General features: G+C 44.0%; 2 protein-coding genes across 2 annotated transcripts in view; one reads left to right on the top strand and one right to left on the bottom strand.

Moving 5' to 3' along the window:
* The window catches only part of allc (allantoicase), a 10,893-nt gene extending 19 nt beyond the window's left edge, over positions 1 to 10,874 (bottom strand). Inside the window, exons 1-11 of the mRNA XM_085771090.1 lie at positions 10,700 to 10,874; positions 6,899 to 6,949; positions 6,660 to 6,747; positions 5,894 to 6,013; positions 3,918 to 3,997; positions 3,691 to 3,823; positions 2,801 to 2,956; positions 1,945 to 2,018; positions 1,750 to 1,858; positions 1,227 to 1,345; positions 1 to 208 (exon numbers count right to left, since the gene is read on the bottom strand). The exon at positions 1 to 208 is cut by the window's left edge and continues 19 nt beyond it. Coding sequence (XP_085627216.1) covers positions 41 to 208; positions 1,227 to 1,345; positions 1,750 to 1,858; positions 1,945 to 2,018; positions 2,801 to 2,956; positions 3,691 to 3,823; positions 3,918 to 3,997; positions 5,894 to 6,013; positions 6,660 to 6,747; positions 6,899 to 6,949; positions 10,700 to 10,786 — 1,185 coding nt within the window. The 5' untranslated portion in view covers positions 10,787 to 10,874 and the 3' untranslated portion in view covers positions 1 to 40. The remainder of the gene's footprint in view (positions 209 to 1,226; positions 1,346 to 1,749; positions 1,859 to 1,944; positions 2,019 to 2,800; positions 2,957 to 3,690; positions 3,824 to 3,917; positions 3,998 to 5,893; positions 6,014 to 6,659; positions 6,748 to 6,898; positions 6,950 to 10,699) is intronic.
* Positions 10,785 to 20,000, top strand: part of LOC146961061 (kinesin-like protein KIF26A) — a 66,098-nt gene continuing 56,882 nt past the window's right edge. Inside the window, exons 1-2 of the mRNA XM_085771648.1 lie at positions 10,785 to 10,901; positions 19,382 to 19,678. Coding sequence (XP_085627774.1) covers positions 10,785 to 10,901; positions 19,382 to 19,678 — 414 coding nt within the window. The remainder of the gene's footprint in view (positions 10,902 to 19,381; positions 19,679 to 20,000) is intronic.

The raw sequence follows: 20,000 nt of genomic DNA, 5'->3' as shown, positions 1-20,000 counted from the left end.
CTTCACCGTGTCCCTGAACGCATCATCACCACCGTGGCCGTCACAGTTTGGCCGGCGGCGCCGTCTGATTGGTCGGAGCGGCGGCTCGGCCCCACAGGCGCAGCCGGCTGACCCCGCCGTCCGGGGCGATGACCAGGCGGACGTGAGTGATTGGTCGGCTCAGCGAGAGCTCCGCCTCCTCGTACAGGTGGCGGTGGTGGGGGCGGAGCTACAGCAGAGACGATGGAGAAGACGGTGAGAAGGAGAAGAAGAAGACGACACAGCGGTCGGATGAACAGAGCAAGGCTGTATTCAAAACCGCATACTATACTGCTAGTACGTACTGATTTGGCCAAAATGTAGTAGGCAGTATGCAAACAAAATCTAAATCTGCAGTATGCGAAAAGTTCCCGGATGTCGTAGTGATTCAGAAAATATCTCCAGTATCTGACCAGTCTACATTGTACTGTATCCCACAATGCAATGCTCCCCTGACGTCTAACCATAGAAGTTATCTGCCGTAACCAAAGCCGTGGACCGTAACTATGTTATAAAGTTGAATTAATAATAAATAAACCTTACTGCAGACTGATGTGTTGATTGTAAAACATGTATTTCTTGATGTAAATGTGGTGGTTTGTGTCCGTAGGCTCCAGAGCCCCGAGGCAGCGCTGCTCTTCTGTCCAATACACACAGGAAGCTTCACTTTACATTCACACTAACTAATGCTACTGATACAGCTGTTAGATTTCATCACTGAGACCAACATTTATCTCCTAGAAATAATTTAACCAGCCGGTGGTAAACCTCTAAAAACCTGCGGGGAGGTTAATTAGCGATGGTCTTTTCTCCCCCGGGATGAGGACGGAGGTTGGCCGGCCGAGCAGCTCTGCAGAGCAAACTTCTAAACAGCCGTCGTTTGGATCAACTGGCCGTATATTTGGGATCTAAACAGTTACTTTCTCACATGAACAAATATTAAAACTTAATAAAGTTACATAATAACAGCGCTAGAGCGAGAAATAAAACAGCTTTTCACCTGTTTTCTGCGGTTGCCGCGAAATGCATTCTGGGAAACTTGTATACTGCATACTGTGGTGTGAACGGTGTCGGTCTGCTGAAGTAGCAGACTGAATCCCACATTCAGTCTGCAGTATACAGTACATACTAACGCAGTATGTAGTAGGCAGTACAGTAGTAGGCAGTACAGTAGTATGCGGTTTCGAAAACAGCCCATGTGACCTCACCTTCTGGGGGCGGAGCAGCGGTTGCCAGGCGACAGAGCGCCACCTGGAGGCGACGCCCCGAGCCTCGTCCTCGCGGCTCAACGCACACGCCTCGATGCTGCACGAGTCTGGGAAGTTCCCTGCACGGAGGAGCAGAGGTCAGAGGTCAAAGGTCAGAGGTCAGAGGTTTGATGGAATAACGATGTTATAAAATAACAACAGCGCTACTTTATTCAGTAACAGTAATCCAGAAAGTTACTGTTTAACCCTCCTGTTGTCCTTCTCTGTTCCCTTCCTCCATCCTTCCTTTCTCCCTTCCTTCTTTCCACAATCATTTTTCCCTTCCTCCCTTCTTTCCCTTTGTCCTTCCTTCTTCCTTCGTTTTTGACCCAATCTTCCCTCCCTCCTATCTTTCCTTCCTTTTCCCCTTCCTTCTTTCCTCCCACCACAAGGGGAATAATATGGAGCTAAACTGCTGCTGTTAGTCCTGGTTGACTGGCTCAGTGTTTGATATTTTTGCCGTCTGGACGTTTCCGTCCTCCACCTTTGAAGTGGTTGGTGTCCACCTCCACGCTGCTGATCGCTCCGACGTGTCCCAGTCGGAACACCGCCCACTCCGAGCCCGGGACCAGCAGGATGCCGCTCCGGTCCACCTGAAGGAGACAGAGGAGACGGTCAGTCAGGGAGGTTCAGCTGCTCCTGATTGGCTGAAGCTTTGGAGCGTTTCGGCGGGAGGAACCTTCAGCTCTTTGGGTCGGTCCAGACGGCGAGCGGTCTCCCAGCCGTCGGCCATGTTGGCGGCTCGGCCCGGACCTGCAGGGACATCGGACCACGTCACATCACAGAGACGAGACATCACAGAGAGAGACAACACAAAGATAAAACTGAAATATGCAAATTAACCCTCCTGTTGTCCTGCTGGGTCAAGGAAGGAAGGAAGGAATGTGGAAAGAAGAAAAGGGAAAAAAAGGAAAGAAAGATGGAGGGAGGGAACAGATTGGATCAATTGGATCAAAAGAGAAAGGAAGAAGAAGTAAGGATGGAGGGAACGAAGAGAGGAAGGACGGAAGGAAGGAAGGGAAAAAGGAAGGAAAGAAAAATGGAGGGAAGTAACAGATGAGGTCAAGGAAGGAAGCAGAAGGATGGACGAAAGCAGGAAGGAAGGAAGGAAGGAAGGCAGGGAAAAAGGATTGTGGAAAGAAGGAAGGGAGAAAGGAAAGATGGAGGGAGAGAACAGATTGGGTCAATTGGGTCAAAAAGGAAGGAAGAAGTAGCCTAAGGACGAAGGGAAGGGAGGGAGGGAGGGAGAGAAAAAAGATTGTGGAAAGAAGGAAGGAAAGAAAGATGCAGGGAGGGAACAAATCAGGTCAATTTGATCAAAAGAGGAAGGAAAGAAGGAAGGGAAAAGGGATTGTGGAAGGAAGGAAGGAAGGAAGGAAGGAAGGAAGGAAGGAAGGAAGGAAGGAAGGAAGGAAGGAAGGAAGGAAGGGAAAAAGGATTGTGGAAACAAGGAAGGGAGAAAGGAAGGAAGGAAGGATGGATGGAAGAAGGGAACAGATTGGGTCAACAGGAGGGTAAAGGGCGTAGATTCCAACCAATCATGTTGCGCGGGTGTCCGAAGTGGGCGTCGCTGTAGCCGAGGCAGACGCCCCCATTGGTCAGAGCCAGCAGGTCGAGCAGCTGGTGGGCGGAGCCAGACGACCAGTCTCTCTGGCCGACGCCGTAAACACGAAGTCTGGAGATCCCTCCGTCTAGGAGACAGGCACAGCAGCGTGTGTGTTTTCATATTACATTCAATTGTTCTTGTTAATAATAATGAGCATCCTTAAAGGGGTAGTTCAACATTTTGGCAAATTGCCCCATTGCCAAAACCCCTATAGTCATAGCAGTAGGTTCGTTACCTTTAATTGTCGGTGCAAGCTGTTTTTAGAACGGCGGAGCAGAGCCATGAGCTGCTCAGAGCTATGCTACGGAGGCTCATTATGGGATTTCTTGCACCTGCACATTCACCACGCTATGAGATAATAACACAACGTTACCAGACAGAGTTGTTTTAGAGGGAAATACAGAGACTGCTTGCAGAAAAACTGTCCCTGAAGGCAACACGCATCAGCGGTTTTGCATGAATTTCCCTCTACAACAACTCTGTGTGGTAACGTTGTGTTATTATCTCATAGCGTGGTGAATGTGCAGCTCACAACTTGTCCACCAGAGCGTTGTGGAGTTGTTGGATTGTGTATTTGATGAGTTTGATGAGGGAAACCAAGAAATCCCATAATGAGCCTCCGTAGCGTAGCTCTGAGCAGCTCACGGCTCTGCTCCGCCGTTCTAAAAATATCTTGCACCAACAATTAAAGGTAACGAACCTACTGCTATGACTATAGGGATTATGGCAATGGGCCGGTTTGACTAAATGTTGAACTCTCCCTTTGTGTGTGTGTGTGTGTGTGTGTGTGTGTGTGTGTGTGTGTGTGTGTGTGTGTACCGGGGTGCATGTTGAGGCGTAGGTGTGTGACGCGGCGTTCCCAGTCGACCTGGAAGTAGTTGTGGCAGCAGTCTGAGTATCCGGGCCGGAGCGGGGCCACGCCCACCAGCTCAGGCCACGCCTCCGAGCGCAGCTGCCAATCAGAACACAGCACACAGTCAGTCAGTCAGTCAGTCAGTCGGACGACTCTGTCACCGCGGCGACGAGGTGCTGTTACGGGCGGTTACCTTGGCGACAGCAGCCAGCTGAGCCTCGGAGGCGGCCATGCCGGTCCGGTCTCCCTCCAGGCTGAAGGCCGGCGGCCGGTCTGAGGAGGAACAGGAAGAGAACTCATTCTACCACATGAAGACATCTAACTAACTGTCGTCTGCCGACCGTGTCACCGTGTCACCACATCCTGGATAGAACTCATTATCATCGCAGCAGATTGTATGTTTAGTTTTTGTCATTAGACTCTTCACTACGACGGAGGATTAGGGCCACATTGACAAATAAATAGATCACAAACTTCGAGACTTCACGACTTTATTCTTGTAATGTTATGACTTTTTTCTCGTAGGAAATGTTTGACTTTATTCTTGTAAATGTACGACTTTATTCTCGTAAAAGTACGACTTTATTCTCGTAAAAGTACAACTTTTTTCTCATAATGTTATGACTTTATTCTCGTAGGAAACATATGACTTTATTCTCGTAGGAAATGTATGACTTTATTCTCATAAAAGTACGACTTTATTCTCGTGAATTTACGACTTTATTCTCGTAAATTTATGACTTTATTCTCGTAGGAAATGTACGACTTTATTCTCGTAAAAGTACGACTTTATTCTCGTGAATTTACGACTTTATTCTCGTAAATTTACGACTTTATTCTCGTAATGTTATGACTTTTTTTCTCGTAGGAAATGTACGACTTTATTCTCGTAAATTTACGACTTTATTCTCGTAAAAGTACAACTTTATTCTCACAATGTTATGACTTTTTTCTCGTAGGAAATGTACAACTTTATTCTCGTAAAAGTACGACTTTATTCTTGTGAATTTACGACTTTATTCTTGTGAATTTATGACTTTATTCTCGTAATGTTATGACTTTATTCTCGTAAATTTGCGACTTCATTCTCGTAATGTTATGACTTTTTTCTCGTAGGAAATGTACGACTTTATTCTCGCAAAAGTACGACTTTATTCTCGTGAATTTACGACTTTATTCTCGTAAATTTACAACTTTATTCTCGTAAATTTACGACTTTTTTTCTTGTAGGAAATGTACGACTTTATTCTCGTAAAAGTATGACTTTATTCTCGTAAATTTACGACTTTATTCTTGTAAATTTACGACTTTATTCTCGTAAATTTACGACTTTATTCTTGTAAATTTACGACTTTATTCTCTTAAAAGTACGACTTTATTCTCGTTAATTTACGACTTTATTCTCTTAAAAGTACGACTTTATTCTCGTAAATTTATGACTTTATTCTCGTAATGTTATGATTTTGGTGGTTTCAGCTGAATCTGATGTTTTTTAATGTGTCAGCTGTTCTGAAACTAAAGACCAGGTCCTGTGTAGACCAGGTCCTATGTAGACCTGGTCCTATGTAGACCAGGTCCTATGTAGACCTGGTCCTGTGTAGACCAGGTCCTGTGTAGACCAGGTCCTGTGTAGACCAGGTCCTGTGTAGACCAGGTCCTGTGTAGACCAGGTCCTGTGTAGACCAGGTCCTATGTAGACCTGGTCCTGTGTAGACCAGGTCCTATGTAGACCAGGTCCTGTGTAGACCTGGTCCTGTGTAGACCAGGTCCTGTGTAGACCAGGTCCTATGTAGACCTGGTCCTGTGTAGACCTGGTCCTGTGTAGACCTGGTCCTGTGTAGACCAGGTCCTGTGTAGACCAGGTCCTGTGTAGACCTGGTCCTGTGTAGACCAGGTCCTGTGTAGACCAGGTCCTATGTAGACCTGGTCCTGTGTAGACCAGGTCCTGTGTAGACCAGGTCCTGTGTAGACCAGGTCCTGTGTAGACCAGGTCCTGTGTAGACCTGGTCCTGTGTAGACCAGGTCCTGTGTAGACCTGGTCCTGTGTAGACCCGGTCCTGTGTAGACCCGGTCCTGTGTAGACCAGGTCCTGTGTAGACCTGGTCCTGTGTAGACCTGGTCCTGTGTAGACCAGGTCCTGTGTAGACCTGGTCTAGGACGGTCCCGTACCCAGACAGGCGGCCTGGATGGAGACGAAGGGCGAGTGGTTTCCGGTGAAGAAGGACGTGTCGACGTCGAGGCCGTGGATCAGACCGGGGACTCCCAGCTGGATGATGCACCAGTCCTGACCTGACACACACACACACACACACACAGGTGCAAGCTATTTTTAGAACGGCGGAGCAGAGCCGTGAGCTGCTCAGAGCTACTCTACGGAGGCTCATTATGGGATTTCTTGGTTTCCCTCATCAAACTCATCAAATACACAATCCAACAACTCCACAACGCTCTGGTGGACAAGTTGTGAGCTGCACATTCACCACGCTATGAGATAATAACACAACGTTACCACACAGAGTTGTTTTAGAGGGAAATACAGAGACTGTTGATGAAAAACTGTCCCTGAAGGCAACGCGCATCAGCGGTTTTACATGAATTTCCCTCTAAAACAACTCTGTGTGGTAACGTTGTGTTATTATCTCATAGCGTGGTGAATGTGCAGCTCACAACTTGTCCACCAGAGCGTTGTGGAGTTGTTGGATTGTGTATTTGATGAGTTTGATGAGTTTGATGAGGGAAACCAAGAAATCCCATAATGAGCCTCCATTAGTAGCGTAGCACTGAGCAGCTCACGGCTCTGCTCCGCCGTTCCAAAAAATAGCTTGCACTGACAATTAAAGGTAACAAACCTACTGCTATGACTATAGGGGTTATGGCAATGGGGCCAATTTGACTAAATGTTGAATTATCCCTTTAAGAGTAATGGGTTACTGACCAGGTATCCTCTTCCTCCTCGTCTCCCATCCGTCCATCCACTTCCCAAACTCGGTGAAGGCCGTGGGGATGAACTCCGGCTTCTCTCTCTGTGCAGACGAGTCAGAGCGACACACACACACACACACACACACACACACACACACACACACACACACACACACACAGACAAACGTGTATTAATCCGCCACAGGAAATAGTCCCATGCAGACTGTGGACTAGAGCAGAGATGTGTCGTACCTTCAGCAGGTTGGCAGCCGGAGCAAACCACTCGTCTGTCGCAAAGATCACCTGAAAAACACAAACACACACACAGGAAACTCTTTTTAGTAGTGGAGAGTAATGGAGTAAATCTACTTGAGTACGGTATTTAAAGCAGAAGTAAGTGATATATTTGTGTTAATCTAAGTCTTAAATAGTTGTATCTTCCGACAGCAATCACTTCTATAGAGTGTTTGGTCTGAAACACGGGTCTGTCAGTCACTCTGCTCTGCTCTGAGCCCAGGAGAAAACTTTCCTTGTATCCTACAACCTTTATCCAATGAGGAGAGAGAACGGCATAAAGGGGCAGTCCTCTCTGTGTGTGCAGCCAAGGGATGCGCGTGAATGTGGCGACGTAGGAACGAGGACCAATAGATCCATGACGAGGGCGGGGGCTGCTAACTCCATCTGCTGACAGGAAGTTATGGTGCGTTCAAGGCAACTCGTAACTCGTGTTTTTCCGACCTGTGAAGTGGTACCAGTTCGATCTGGTACGAGTTCACGGGTCAGAAGTTACGAGTGGCCGTTATAGTGACTTTCACCGGTAAAACAGGTCGGAGAAACACGAGTGGGTTGCCTGGAACGCTACAAAGTCGTAAGTCGTGACTTGAAGCTGTAATTTACGGTTTCAAAAGCCTGCCTGGAACGCAGCATTAGCCAAAACCACCGGATCGCTTATTTCTGCTTTAAGAGCATATCCTAACAGAGGATTTGTACTTTACTTGAGTATTAGATTTCTTTGGTACTTCTTACTCTTACTTGAATACATTTCCAAGACAAATATTAGTACTTTTACTGGAGTTAATTAGTAGGAAGGCTGAAAAGTACTGGTTACTTTCAGGTCTTTTTCTAAAATCCTATTGGACACAAGCTGTGTTTGTCTGTGAAGGAAACCCTAACCCCTAAAAGCAGCACATCAGTGCAGCTGAGCAGCAAAGAGTTCATTCTCACTAACAAGAGTTAAAAGCTCCTTAGTTGATAGAAGATGAATTTTTCAGTGAGGGAGAAATAATAATGGACGTGTTTTTAGTGTCTTGGAGAGTTATTTTAAACAACTTTGTGTGGGTGAGCAATTTTAATCAAAGAATAGTCGTAGCAGAGCATTTTTACACATTTTAAAATGCTTCTTTAGGGGGTTTTTAAATTCATTTAGAAACAATTAGAGTCATTCATTGATGTGAAAAATAAGACATTTACTCTTACTCTTACTTTTACTTAAAGTAAATTTTAAAGCATGTACTTTTGGATACTTAAGTACCTTTAAAAGCATGTACTTTTTTACTCTTACTGGAGTAACATGTCGACTGAGCTACTTTTACTTGTAACGGAGTAAATTTTGACCAGTAGTATTTGTACTCTTACTCAAGTACTGGGGTGGAGTACTCTGTCCATCTCTGACCCTTTCAAAGTAAAAGCCCCACTAATCAATACAAGGATCAGTTTGGATCAAGTTTTGTCTTTTATCTTTGATGAATTATTGATCGATCGATTGATTCATGTCACTGCTGCATTCATGTTCACGCAGCTTCTGAATCATTTGTACAGGAGTTATGATGATTCATCTATTGGGTGTGATCAATAGTTTAAACATTAAAGTGAAAACAGATTTGAATTCTTAAGATTTAATTTACTTTTTTATATTTTTCCTTCATTTTATTTTCTCTGGACACATTTTACATTTGTTTTAGTTTCAGACTGAACTCACTTGGTCTTTTGTCGCCCTCTGGTGTCAGAGAGGAGGAACTACAACACTGACACTGACACAGTCTGACATGTTTTACAATATATATTTATATATCATTTGTTGTGTATTAACTTTGAGTTTAGTTTGTTTTCACGTTTATCTCACTTTTCCAAAGTCAAATGACACGAGACTGAGTTTAAATCTCTGAACATTTCATCAGTCGACAGTGTTGTTATCTTTGTGTTCGAGAGAATTAAAGAACACGTCTGTAAAACACTTTAACAGTTTATAGGATAAGAAGTCTGTTTGGGAAAAATGATTCAAACTGTAAAAACATTTCATTATAAAGTAAAATAACTAAACCTGGAGAGGAAAACACAACATTGAGTCTGTTGATGCACAGGCTGAACGAAGAGGTCAAAGGTCGTGTTTGTGTGTGTGCAGGTGGACAGTCTGGACCTTTGGCCGCTCCGTGCTCACTTACACTTACTGACTGAAACCACTGGCTGCTTCAAACGGCCAAAGTCAATTACAAAGAAGAGGCTTAATATTGTAGAAATTGAATGTTTTTTTCCTCAAAAACATATTATTATTCATAGTTATTAACTGTAAACATCTGACACTTCACTCCCAAACAGAACTAAAGAGGTTTTAGTGTGAAAGTTAAACATCGTCAATACAACAGCACTTTACCAATGTTTAATGTTACATTTAACTCATGTTTTAATCTGTAATTTACAGCTGCAACTGTGTTTATTCATTCATTCATTGTATTATTCACTGTTGTATAATGTATATTTTATTCTATTCTAAAGCCTGACCAGGACAAAGACTGTAAATTAACTGAAGCGAGACGTCTTATATGCATCACATTTTCCCTTTTTCTGTGGCAATGTTGTACGTATCGCCCCTGTTAAATGAACATTAAAATAAAAATAAATACTTCTTTCCACTAAAACAAAGGAAAAAATTAAGAGCTCCCATTATTTATAGGTTATTATGCTATTATTTGAATCGTCCGAGACTCGTCCCACGTGAGATCAAATTGCACTGCATGTGGCCCCTGAACTAAAATGAAGCAATACTCTTGTAGCCATAAAAGAATAATTATAAGGCTACGGAAACCAAACAGAGTTTATTTTATAGCGATTATACACTGATATTCATAGGTGTATATTCAGATTTTAAAGGGATAATTCACATTTTGTCAAATTGGTAACGTTGTGTTATTATCTCATAGCGTGGTGAATGTGCAGCTCACAACTTGTCCACCAGAGCGTTGTGGAGTTGTTGGATTGTGTATTTGATTAGTTTGATGAGGGAAACCAAGAAATCCCATAATGAGCCTCCGTAGCGTAGCTCTGAGCAGCTCACGGCTCTGCTCCGCCGTTCTAAAAGCAGCTTGCACCGACAATTAAAGGTAACAAACCAATGTTCCCTCTAATTTTCAAAACTCCTGAGCAGAAATTCAACTCCCTGATGAGCTGCTGGAACGACTGTGAGACAGTACGTCCACATGCTGCTGCTCTGGCCTCACCTCTACAACTCCAAATATCAATACTATCGGCTATTACTATAATGATTAATAACAGATTATTTTGACAACATTAAAGGCTGCTCCAGTTACAGTTAATGATAACAAAATACAATATTGTTTTGGCAAAATAGATTTTGCATTTATTGCCAACAATTATGTCAAAAAATAACTAACATCAAGTTGGTGTCATCAAGTCTTGGCACTGAAGCATTCTTGATATGAACAGTAATAATAATTCTCAAGCAAAAACTTAAATGGTAGCTGCACTACAGACCATAGTTAAGGTCAGACATTTCACAGTTCAAAGCCACATTAGGGAGAAATGAACAGTAAACTAGTCGGGGATATTTGAGTGTGCAACTTTATTTGTCTTCTGGGCAAAGAGGTGGAGAGCAGAGTGCAACTGCACAGTAAAACACCTGAGAGGGAACGGTGTAACGAACCTACTGCTATGACTGTAGGGATTATGGCAATGGGCCAATTTGACTAAATGTTGAGCTATCCCTTTAACAATAAAGCTTAACAAACGTTACAGGCTGAACCTTTAAGGTGGACTCACCTTCCCTCCGACCGTCTCACAGGCCAGGTCGTTGCTCTGCAGGAAGTCTGGCTGCTGCTCCGTCAGCTGGCCGCTCCGCTCCGCCATGACGCCGCCGCCTCGTCTGCAGCAGCAGCAGCAGCAGCAGCTCTGGGATCAGCCACACGGCCGCTGGCACGGGGCAAAGGTCACCGACTGCCCGGTCACACACCGCAGGCCGCAGGCTCAGTGTGTGTGTGTGTGTGTTGTGACAGCCAGCCTGTCTGTGGGCTGTCCGTCCGTCTCCAGTGCACAGCCCACATGATCACTCTTTCATCCCTCTGCCATAAAGCTGATAACGTACAACTGTAGAATCAACTGTATTCTGCCCTGAATGACTGTGAACTGTCTGTAACCATGTTTCTATCTGTACGTTTTTACAGAGTGCGAATTATACAATGACAATTGGGGGGTTCAACATTTTACACAGCGCGCAGTACAGCGCAGACGCGTGCTTGAGTTAACAGAAGTCTTACAGTATCTTGCTTGTTCAATGAAATGTCTACAGTCTGTAGATGATGATAAACCAAATTTTACACAATTTTACAGTTCATGCGGCACATAATGTACCACACAAACAATTTTTGTAGTCAACCAACAAAATATTCTAGATCTAAACTGCCGAAATTCAGACCCATGCACACACACCCTAGCAAAGACAATGAAATGGTTTAGTCCACTAGGGGTGTCTGAAATTTTACTACAAGCATCTTCCTGGCATGACTATGGAAATACTGTATATTGTAGTATTTATGATTACTAATAAGAAAGATACATGTTTCAACCCCCCCTATCTGTTATTTGTACCTCTTTTAGGGGGGTTGAAGTCGTAATTAGGGGGGTCAAACCCCCCCAAACCCCCCTGTAATTCGCACTATGTGTTTTTATTTGCATTAAGTAATTGTAACGTATGTCTGCTCTGCTGTACATGAGCTAAAGTGACTCTCATGTACTTTAAACTTTCCTCCAAAATCAGAAGATATAGTTTCGCTCAGGGAGGATATATATATATATATATATATACAGTACAGGCCAAAAGTTTGGACACACTCAATGCATTTCCTTTATTTTCATGACTATTTACATTGTAGATTCTCACTGAAATTCCACTAATGAACCTGACAAGGCAACACCACCTGTGAAGTGAAAACCATGTTCAGGTCAGGTTCACCTCTTGAAGCTCATCAGGAGAAGCCAAGAGTGTGCAAAGCAGTAATCAAAGGGAGCAAAGGGGGGCTACTCTGAAGAAACTAGAACTGGTGGGGGCAGAGATAGAGGAGGAGGAGGAGGAAGGAGAGGAAGAAGAAAAGAAGAAAGAGAAGACAAAGAAGAAAAGACCTGTTTTCAGTTATTTCACACTTTTTTGTTAATTCCACATGTGTTCATTCATAGTTTTGGTGCCTTCAGTGAGAATAAAGGAAACACATTGAATGAGAAGGTGTGTCCAAACTTTTGGCCTGTACTGTACATATATATATATATATTTTTTTTTTCATTATTATTATTATCTATAATTACATTTAAATGGCATTGCAGACATATAAAATTAAATGCTAGTTCACATTATTTGACCAGTAGCAGTTACACCCTCCGTCTGAACAGGTGAGCCAGGTGTTTATTGCCTGATCACAGTTGAAATCTTGAAGTGAAGGGCCTTTAATGGCCAAAAACATTAACCTGGACAACATTTTAACAGATAGCTGGCTCCTCCAATCAGATTTTATTCTTTTCATTGCATTCACATGCTGCAGTGGACAATTTAGCTTCAGTATCTAAAAAATAATATTAGAAAAGACCGATATAAAAAAGCATTTTTAATATGAAAATGTTCATGTTCATGTATATGCTCTCAGTACTTGGTTGGGGTCATTTGACTTGAACTACTGGAAATAACTACTGGACTTTTCCATGTTACTCTAGTTTATTGAGACGTCCATGTAAAACTCAAGGATGAGGGACATTGAAACAACCAGCCAATCATCTAACAGCTGTAGTTAGGTTGAAGCACCGTCTCCACCTGTATAACAGGGTTATACCAGTGTGCAACTTGTGAAAAAAACAGAGGAGGGGATAGTTGGCGTGGGGTGGGGGGGTGGGGGGACCTGGGTGTCATCCGGAGGTCGACTACTGTTTGTCTGAAGTGGAACGGTCCAGTTATAACTAGTAGTTTTTAAGAAATATAAATCTTAAAGGGACAACAAGGAGTTTTGGAAAGCGAAGTGTTCTCATACTACATTTACCATGAGCCTCCGCGCGCACGGTGAAATTCTTGGAAATTCTTGCCAAGAATGATTTCATTCATCAAGAATTAAAGTCAGAGGTTGGAAGACGATCAGATACCATCGTAGTTCCGACCATAAACGGAGATTCGGCGGCGTTATTCTCATGACCCACTGGGCAGCATCCACAAAACCGAAAGTAAGGAAACGCTGGTCGGCTCGCCCAGCACTTCCACCATTAATTAAAATAACAAAATAACGATAGAGACAAAACAATATATTTATCTAAAATGGACCATTAACAAGTGGTAACGTAGATTCATCCACAGGAATGTGAGACTTTTTTTTATAACCAAATAGAAACTCCTCGTTGTCCCTTTAAAGCAGAAGTAAGTGATATTTTTGTGTTAATATAAGTCTTAAATAGTTGTATCTTCCGACAGCAATCACTTCTATTCATTAGATTCACATGACGTCACTGTGTTTCTGCGCCGCCATATTTGTGTCCGAATCAGGGCGATCTGGGCACAGATCACAGCGTCACGTTACCAGAACAAGTGGAGTAGTAGGAGGAAATCAGCAAGAGACCGAAAATTGAGGTTATTTGAAAGATGCCAGGATTATATTGTGCTGTTGACTGTGATAGCAGTCGCCAAAAAAACCCCGGACTGCAGTTTTATTCCATCCCAAAAGACGTAAAGTTATAGGCGGAATAAATAGTTGACTGCAGGCAGTCTGTGAGTGGCAGCATGGGGCTGTGACAAGTCTCACAAAAAGAGGGGATTCACTTTTTTTTAACCTAACTTCTAACCTAACATGGATATATTGAATTCTGTATTTTGATTACTTTCTTATTAATTACTCACTGATTCTGCATTTAGGGTCTTTTATTTCTGTATAACAGACCGTTGCTAAGTAAAACGGGCCGTTGCTAGGGACGCCGCTCTGATCAGCGGAGCAGGGCAGAAGAACTATCAAGGATTTTTACCTTGTGTTTCATTTTTACCAGCTTCAGACTAATTGTGATGTTAGAAAAATGACTTGTAGCTTGTTAGAGGGAGAGTGGAGGCTCTCTGCCTCCCTCCGCTGCTGGAATCAAACCTGCGATCAGAGCGGACAGAGCGGACGGGCCAGTGTCACAGCTGTGACCAGCTGTGTCTGTGCCACCGCGAGTCCGTGACACAAACGTGTCCCGTATCGTCGTCTCTTATGACAGACAGGACGACATAAATGTCCACATCGTAACATTTACATGATAATTCATCAATCTACTGATTGATTATCAAAAGCTCGTTGAAAACAACTACACACGAGTCGACAGGAGGAGGGTGAGGAGCAAACAGTGGAGAAGTGACCAGACTAAGGACTTTGATCAACATTACGTCTCAAATTAATTAATTAATTCATAAACTGTGTAATAAGTGTGATAATATAGAGTTAGTCTGTTGTTATAGAGATATAAACCCAGACAGGATGTATGAAACCCTGTCATTTTGTCAAGAAACTGTCATTTCCATCCTGCGGTTTGATGCTGTCATATGAGGAGACCTGTCAAATCGGACACAAATATGGCGGCGGTCCCTTCGACGTGACGTCACTGCAACCCATGAATAGAGTGTTTGGTCTGAAACACGGGTCTGTCAGTCACTCTGCTCTGCTCTGAGCCCAGGAGAAAACTTTCCTTGTATCCTACAACCTTTATCCAATGAGGAGAGAGAACGGCATAAAGGGGCAGTCCTCTCTGTGTGTGCAGCCAAGGGATGCCGTGAATGTGGTGACGTAGGGATGAGGACTGTTATGGTGCGTTCAAGGTAACTCGTAACTCGTGTTTTTCCGACCTGTGAAGTGGTACCAGTTCGATCTGGTACGAGTTCACGGGTCAGAAGTTACGAGTGGTCGTTATAGTGACTTTCACAGGTAAAACAGGTCGGAGAAACACGAGTGGGTTGCCTGGAACGCTACAAAGTCGTAAGTTGTGACTTGAAGCTGTAATTTACGGTTTCAAAAGCCTGCCTGGAACGCAGCATTAGCCAAAACCACCGGATCGCTTACTTCTGCTTTAATCTAGATAGAATACAGTGAAATATGACAGTTCAGAGGGCCCAGAAATCCAAACATCCTGCGTTTGCAATTTTCATTTCTTTCGGTTTAAGAAAAGGTTTATTCCACCAAATGAAATTCCATTCGGTTTCGGCTTGAGCTGTTTACACGGAGCGTTTTAATTCGGTTTGGACTCTAAACTGATTCTCATTGGAATATTTGGCTCCATGTGAAGTGAACCCACCTATTGGTTTTGCTCCTTTGCCAAACGAAGGATATGCAACCTAATGATCCTGCAGTGTAACTGTCACTGGACTTTTGACTCGTGTGTTTTCTACTATCTCCTACCCCAGGGGTTCTCCACTAGTCTCACTCTGGGCTCCACATGTTCCCATCATGGTCATTAAGTCGCGACCCACTTTTATAGAATTCAAACCAAGATTTTTTTTATTTTAAAGCCTTTAAAAACTCATTTAGCTCTTTATTGAGCAAAGTGCATTTCAGAGCACATGAATGAAACTGAGGAGTTACCATGACAACTGCATGTACGGAAGTGAATAAAAAACTATCAAACTGCACAAAATGGAGACCAACAAAACGATATATTTGACTTCTAATGCATCTCTGCATTCAGAGCATGTTCACTAAAGTGAATAAATATCAAATTGCACAAAATAAAGACCCACAAAACAAAACCAGATTCACTGCATCAGGCCACATTAATAAGAAACAGATATCTTTGCATTCAGAGCAAATGGAGCAAATAATCAGAAAGTGAGGAGGAGCATTACAACTGCATGTGTTCACGTGTCTCGTGCCTTTCAAAATAAGTTATTTTTCAAAATAAAAGACATGTCCAACATCAGATGTGCATTACAGTAAAGCAGAAGTAAGCAATCCGGTGGTTTTGGCTAATGCTGCGTTCCAGGCAGGCTTTTGAAACCGTAAATTACAGCTTCAAGTCACGACTTACGACTTTGTAGCGTTCCAGGCAACCCACTCGTGTTTCTCCGACCTGTTTTACCTGTGAAAGTCACTATAACGGCCACTCGTAACTTCTGACCCGTGAACTCGTACCAGATCGAACTGGTACGACTTCACAGGTCGGAAAAACACCAGTTACGAGTTGCCTTGAGAAAAGTTTTCTCCTGGGCTCAGAGCAGAGCAGAGTGACTGACAGACCCGTGTTTCAGACCAAACACTCTATAGAAGTGATTGCTGTCGGAAGATACAACTATTTAAGACTTATATTAACACAAACATTCACCTTACTTCTGCTTTAAATATTATTTACTTTTTTGACCAGCTGTCCATGACCCACTGTTGGGTCCCGACCCCCCAGTTGAGAACCACTGTCCTCCCCTACCTTTATTAAAGACAGTGTTGTAACATCCTGTCTTCATGCTTCCTCCTAACACAGCCGTTATGTAAGTCCATGTCAGAGCGGTGGATCTCAGCTCCGTCTTCACTTCGCTGTCCTGCAGCCTCAAAGTTCACGCTTCAGTAACATCCTTCTCCTCCCACTGCCCCGACACACACACACACACACACACACACACACACACACACACACACACACACACACTGAGCTCCTCTCTGGGTCTGAAGCGTCTCCGCAGTCGGAGCTCAGTCTCAGTTTGTTGGAGTTGAGTTCCTGAGCAGAGATGTATTCTCAGTACTGGGACGCGGCTCGAGGACTGAGACCGGACTACAGGAGATTCACCGTGAGTACCGGACGAGTCTGATTAACTACTCAAACTTCAGATTAAAGGGATAGTTCAACATTTAGTCAAATTGGCCCATTGCCATAATCCCTATAGTCATAGCAGTAGGTTCGTTACCTTTAATTGTCGGTGCAAGCTATTTTTAGAACGGCGGAGCAGAGCCGTGAGCTGCTCAGAGCTACGCTACTAATGGAGGCTCATTATGGGATTTCTTGGTTTCCCTCATCATCAAACTCATCAAATACACAATCCAACAACTCCACAACGCTCTGGTGGACAAGTTGTGAGCTGCACATTCACCACGCTATGAGATAATAACACAACGTTACCACACAGAGTTGTTTTGGAGGGAAATTCATGTAAAACCACTGATGCACGTTGCCTTCAGGGACAGTTTTTCATCAAGCAGTCTCTGTATTTACCTGAGAGTACTGAGAAGTCTCTGACTCTCCTGATTGGGAGGAGCTCCGATATCAGGCGGCATAAAAATCGGAGTTCTGAGTCACTTCGAATGCAGCATAACTACAGGAAATACTTTTACTGTGATATTCTGACCACAGGAAGTGGGGTACTGTGGGGTTACTTCATGTCACCTGGTGGTAACAGGAAGTGACACTCCAGACGGGGTCATTCCTATGTTCCCACATCTCTATGTTCCCACATTTCTAACTTTTTTTTCACAGAAAATTAGGCCTTGTGTTCCCACAGGGGGGCGACCGTCATTCCGACATCCCACCAGTCTGACATCAGCCTCTAATTGTCTAAATGGCAACACTTCATTTTCTATCGAACGTCCCATTATTCCGTCAATTCCTACCTCCTATGGTCGGAATGACGGTATTTTTGTTACTCTTTTTTAAACATCCTGCCTTTCCGACAATTCCTTTAATAGCGTATTTTTTTCCCTCGAAAGATTTAGCACTGGTTGGGCTTAGGCAATGAAGAAAGGAGTTGGTTAGGTTTAGTAAAAAGACCAGGTAGAGGCTAGACAGGCCAGATAGATAGAGAGAGTCTAGAGAAGTAGGAGCGAGTCACCTGTTGAGCAACGCACATTTCTTTATGGTGCGTTCCAGGCTTTTTAACCCGTAAATCACAACTTCAAGTCACCAGTTACGAGTTTGTAGCGTTCCAGGCAAGTTACGAGTTACTAACTGGGAACTGGGAGGAGATCGATCTAGTACGAGTTCACAGGTGGGAAGTTACGAGTTTGACTGTACGTTCTAACGGGTAACCATAGGAACAGGTCGGAAAAACACAAGTTACGGGTTGCCTGGAACGCACCATTATCCACCACCTTATAAAGCCTTGTCAGAATGACGGGATGTCGGAATGACAGCATGTATCCGTTCCCACAGCCCTATGTTCCCACATTTCTAACTTTTTTTCCCACTGAAAATTAGGCTCTATTATGGTCCAGACACACCAACCCCGGCAACGGACGTCAAGTCAACGGATCCCATTCATTGTCTATGTAGAGCAGGAGCTCCGGCCGCGCGGTGCATCATGGACACAGCATGTCGAGTTGACGGCCCCGTCTGTATGTATAGATTGAACTTTAGGTAACACTTTACTTGAATAGGTATTCATCAGATTGACATAACAGCTGTCATTCGGTAAGTTATGTCACTTTTGATGTAAAGTTGACATTGTTTGAGATGTTTTTGTTCTGACAACTTGACATAAAGACAATTTAAACTGTCATAGCAGACCTAATGGACAAACTTTAAAAAATGATGTCAAGTTCTCATAACAAGGAACATCTCAAACAATGTCAACTTTGCATCAAAAGTGACATAACTTACCGAATGACACTTAACCACAGCTGTCAGAAGTATTCATTGATGGTTATGACAGCTGTTATGTCATGGTTATGACAGTGTAATGTCAATCTGATGAATACCTATTCAAGTAAAGTGTTACCGGACTTAATGCAAATGACGTCCGTCCAACGCAATGCGGCCGGCTCAGAAACTCCGTTCAAACTATCAAACTAGGTAGTGTTGATCAAATATGAATCCAGATTATGTTACTGCACTACACATTTCCCGCCTCAAATGTTTTCAGAAACATACCTTAGTGTTTGTAGTTGTTTAACTGTAAAATGAGATCGTTTGTGACGCGGCCACTCCGCACCACGTCACACAGAACCGCCCACTCGCTGCCGGAGTTGGTGTGTCTGCACCATTAGGCTGTGGGAACATAGGCATGGACCCTCACAGACCGGTGTGTTGGCGTCCCCACGGCCATTCAGTTGCTAAACAGTAGATAATTATTGTCAATTTTAATTTATTTAAAAGGGACAATGTACAGTTAAAACATAAATGTTGCCATTTGATGCACTATACCAGATTATAGCTTTAAGCTAATTTGCATCTGTAGTCCCTTGGCAATTGTATGTACAGACTGTTCACGGCTGTTGTAACCTGTTGCATTTGCACTTTAGGCCCCTTGCCATTTATTATTTATTTGTTTGTACAGTGTACACTACTGGCACTTTTTAATCATATTTTATCTTGCAGTAGGTCCTTTTAATCTGTTATATGTTACATGTTATTTGGTGTTGTCTATTTGTGTATGTGTTTGAATGTGTGGATCTTCCTGGCTGCAAATCAATTCTCCCTTCTTGGGACAAATAAAGACACTTTGACTTTGACATTTTGACTTTGACTTTGTCGGTGCAGGTGGTGGAGGGCTCCGCTCCGCTCCCTCTGGGCGCCACCGGCCGCAGGAAGCGTCTCCGTTCGGCCGGAGAGGAGGACGACGGAGAGGAGGCGAGGAGGAGCTGCGCGGCGCGGCCCAACCCCGAGGGCTCGCTGTCGGCCAGCGAGCTGAGCCGCTACGGCTACGGCAAGCCGGAGGAGGAGGAGGAGGGGGAGGGGGAGGGGGAGGAGCTACAGAGGCTCTGTCAGCGCTGCCACATCATGGCGTCGCAGCTGAAGAGACAAGCTGCTGCTCTGGCCGACCCCTCGGCCCTGAAGGTCAGAGACAAGCGCACTGTGATTGGACAGAGAGGGCGGGGGGGCGGGGCTAAGGGTCAGACAGGTATAGAGCACTGGAAAAGAGAGTAAGGACAGCAATGGTCCAATGGAAGCGCCTCCTGGTGGAGGAATATGGGTATTGCAAAATGAGGAGAGAGAACGGCATAAAGGGGCAGTCCTCTCTGTGGGTGCAGCCAAGGGATGCGCCTGAATGTGGTGACGTAGGGACGAGGGCGGGGACTGCTAACTCCATCTGCTGACAGGAAGTTAGACAAAACCACCGGATCGCTTACTGATGCTTTAATGTTTTAATCTACATTTT

This window comes from Trachurus japonicus, chromosome 24, assembly GCF_045865225.1.
Source record: "Trachurus japonicus isolate A0001 chromosome 24, Traja_1.0".
In the NCBI taxonomy this organism is placed as follows: Eukaryota; Metazoa; Chordata; class Actinopteri; order Carangiformes; family Carangidae; genus Trachurus; species Trachurus japonicus.
The sequence above is the reverse complement of the archived record's forward strand: the minus strand, read 5'-3'. Positions and strand labels throughout refer to the sequence as shown.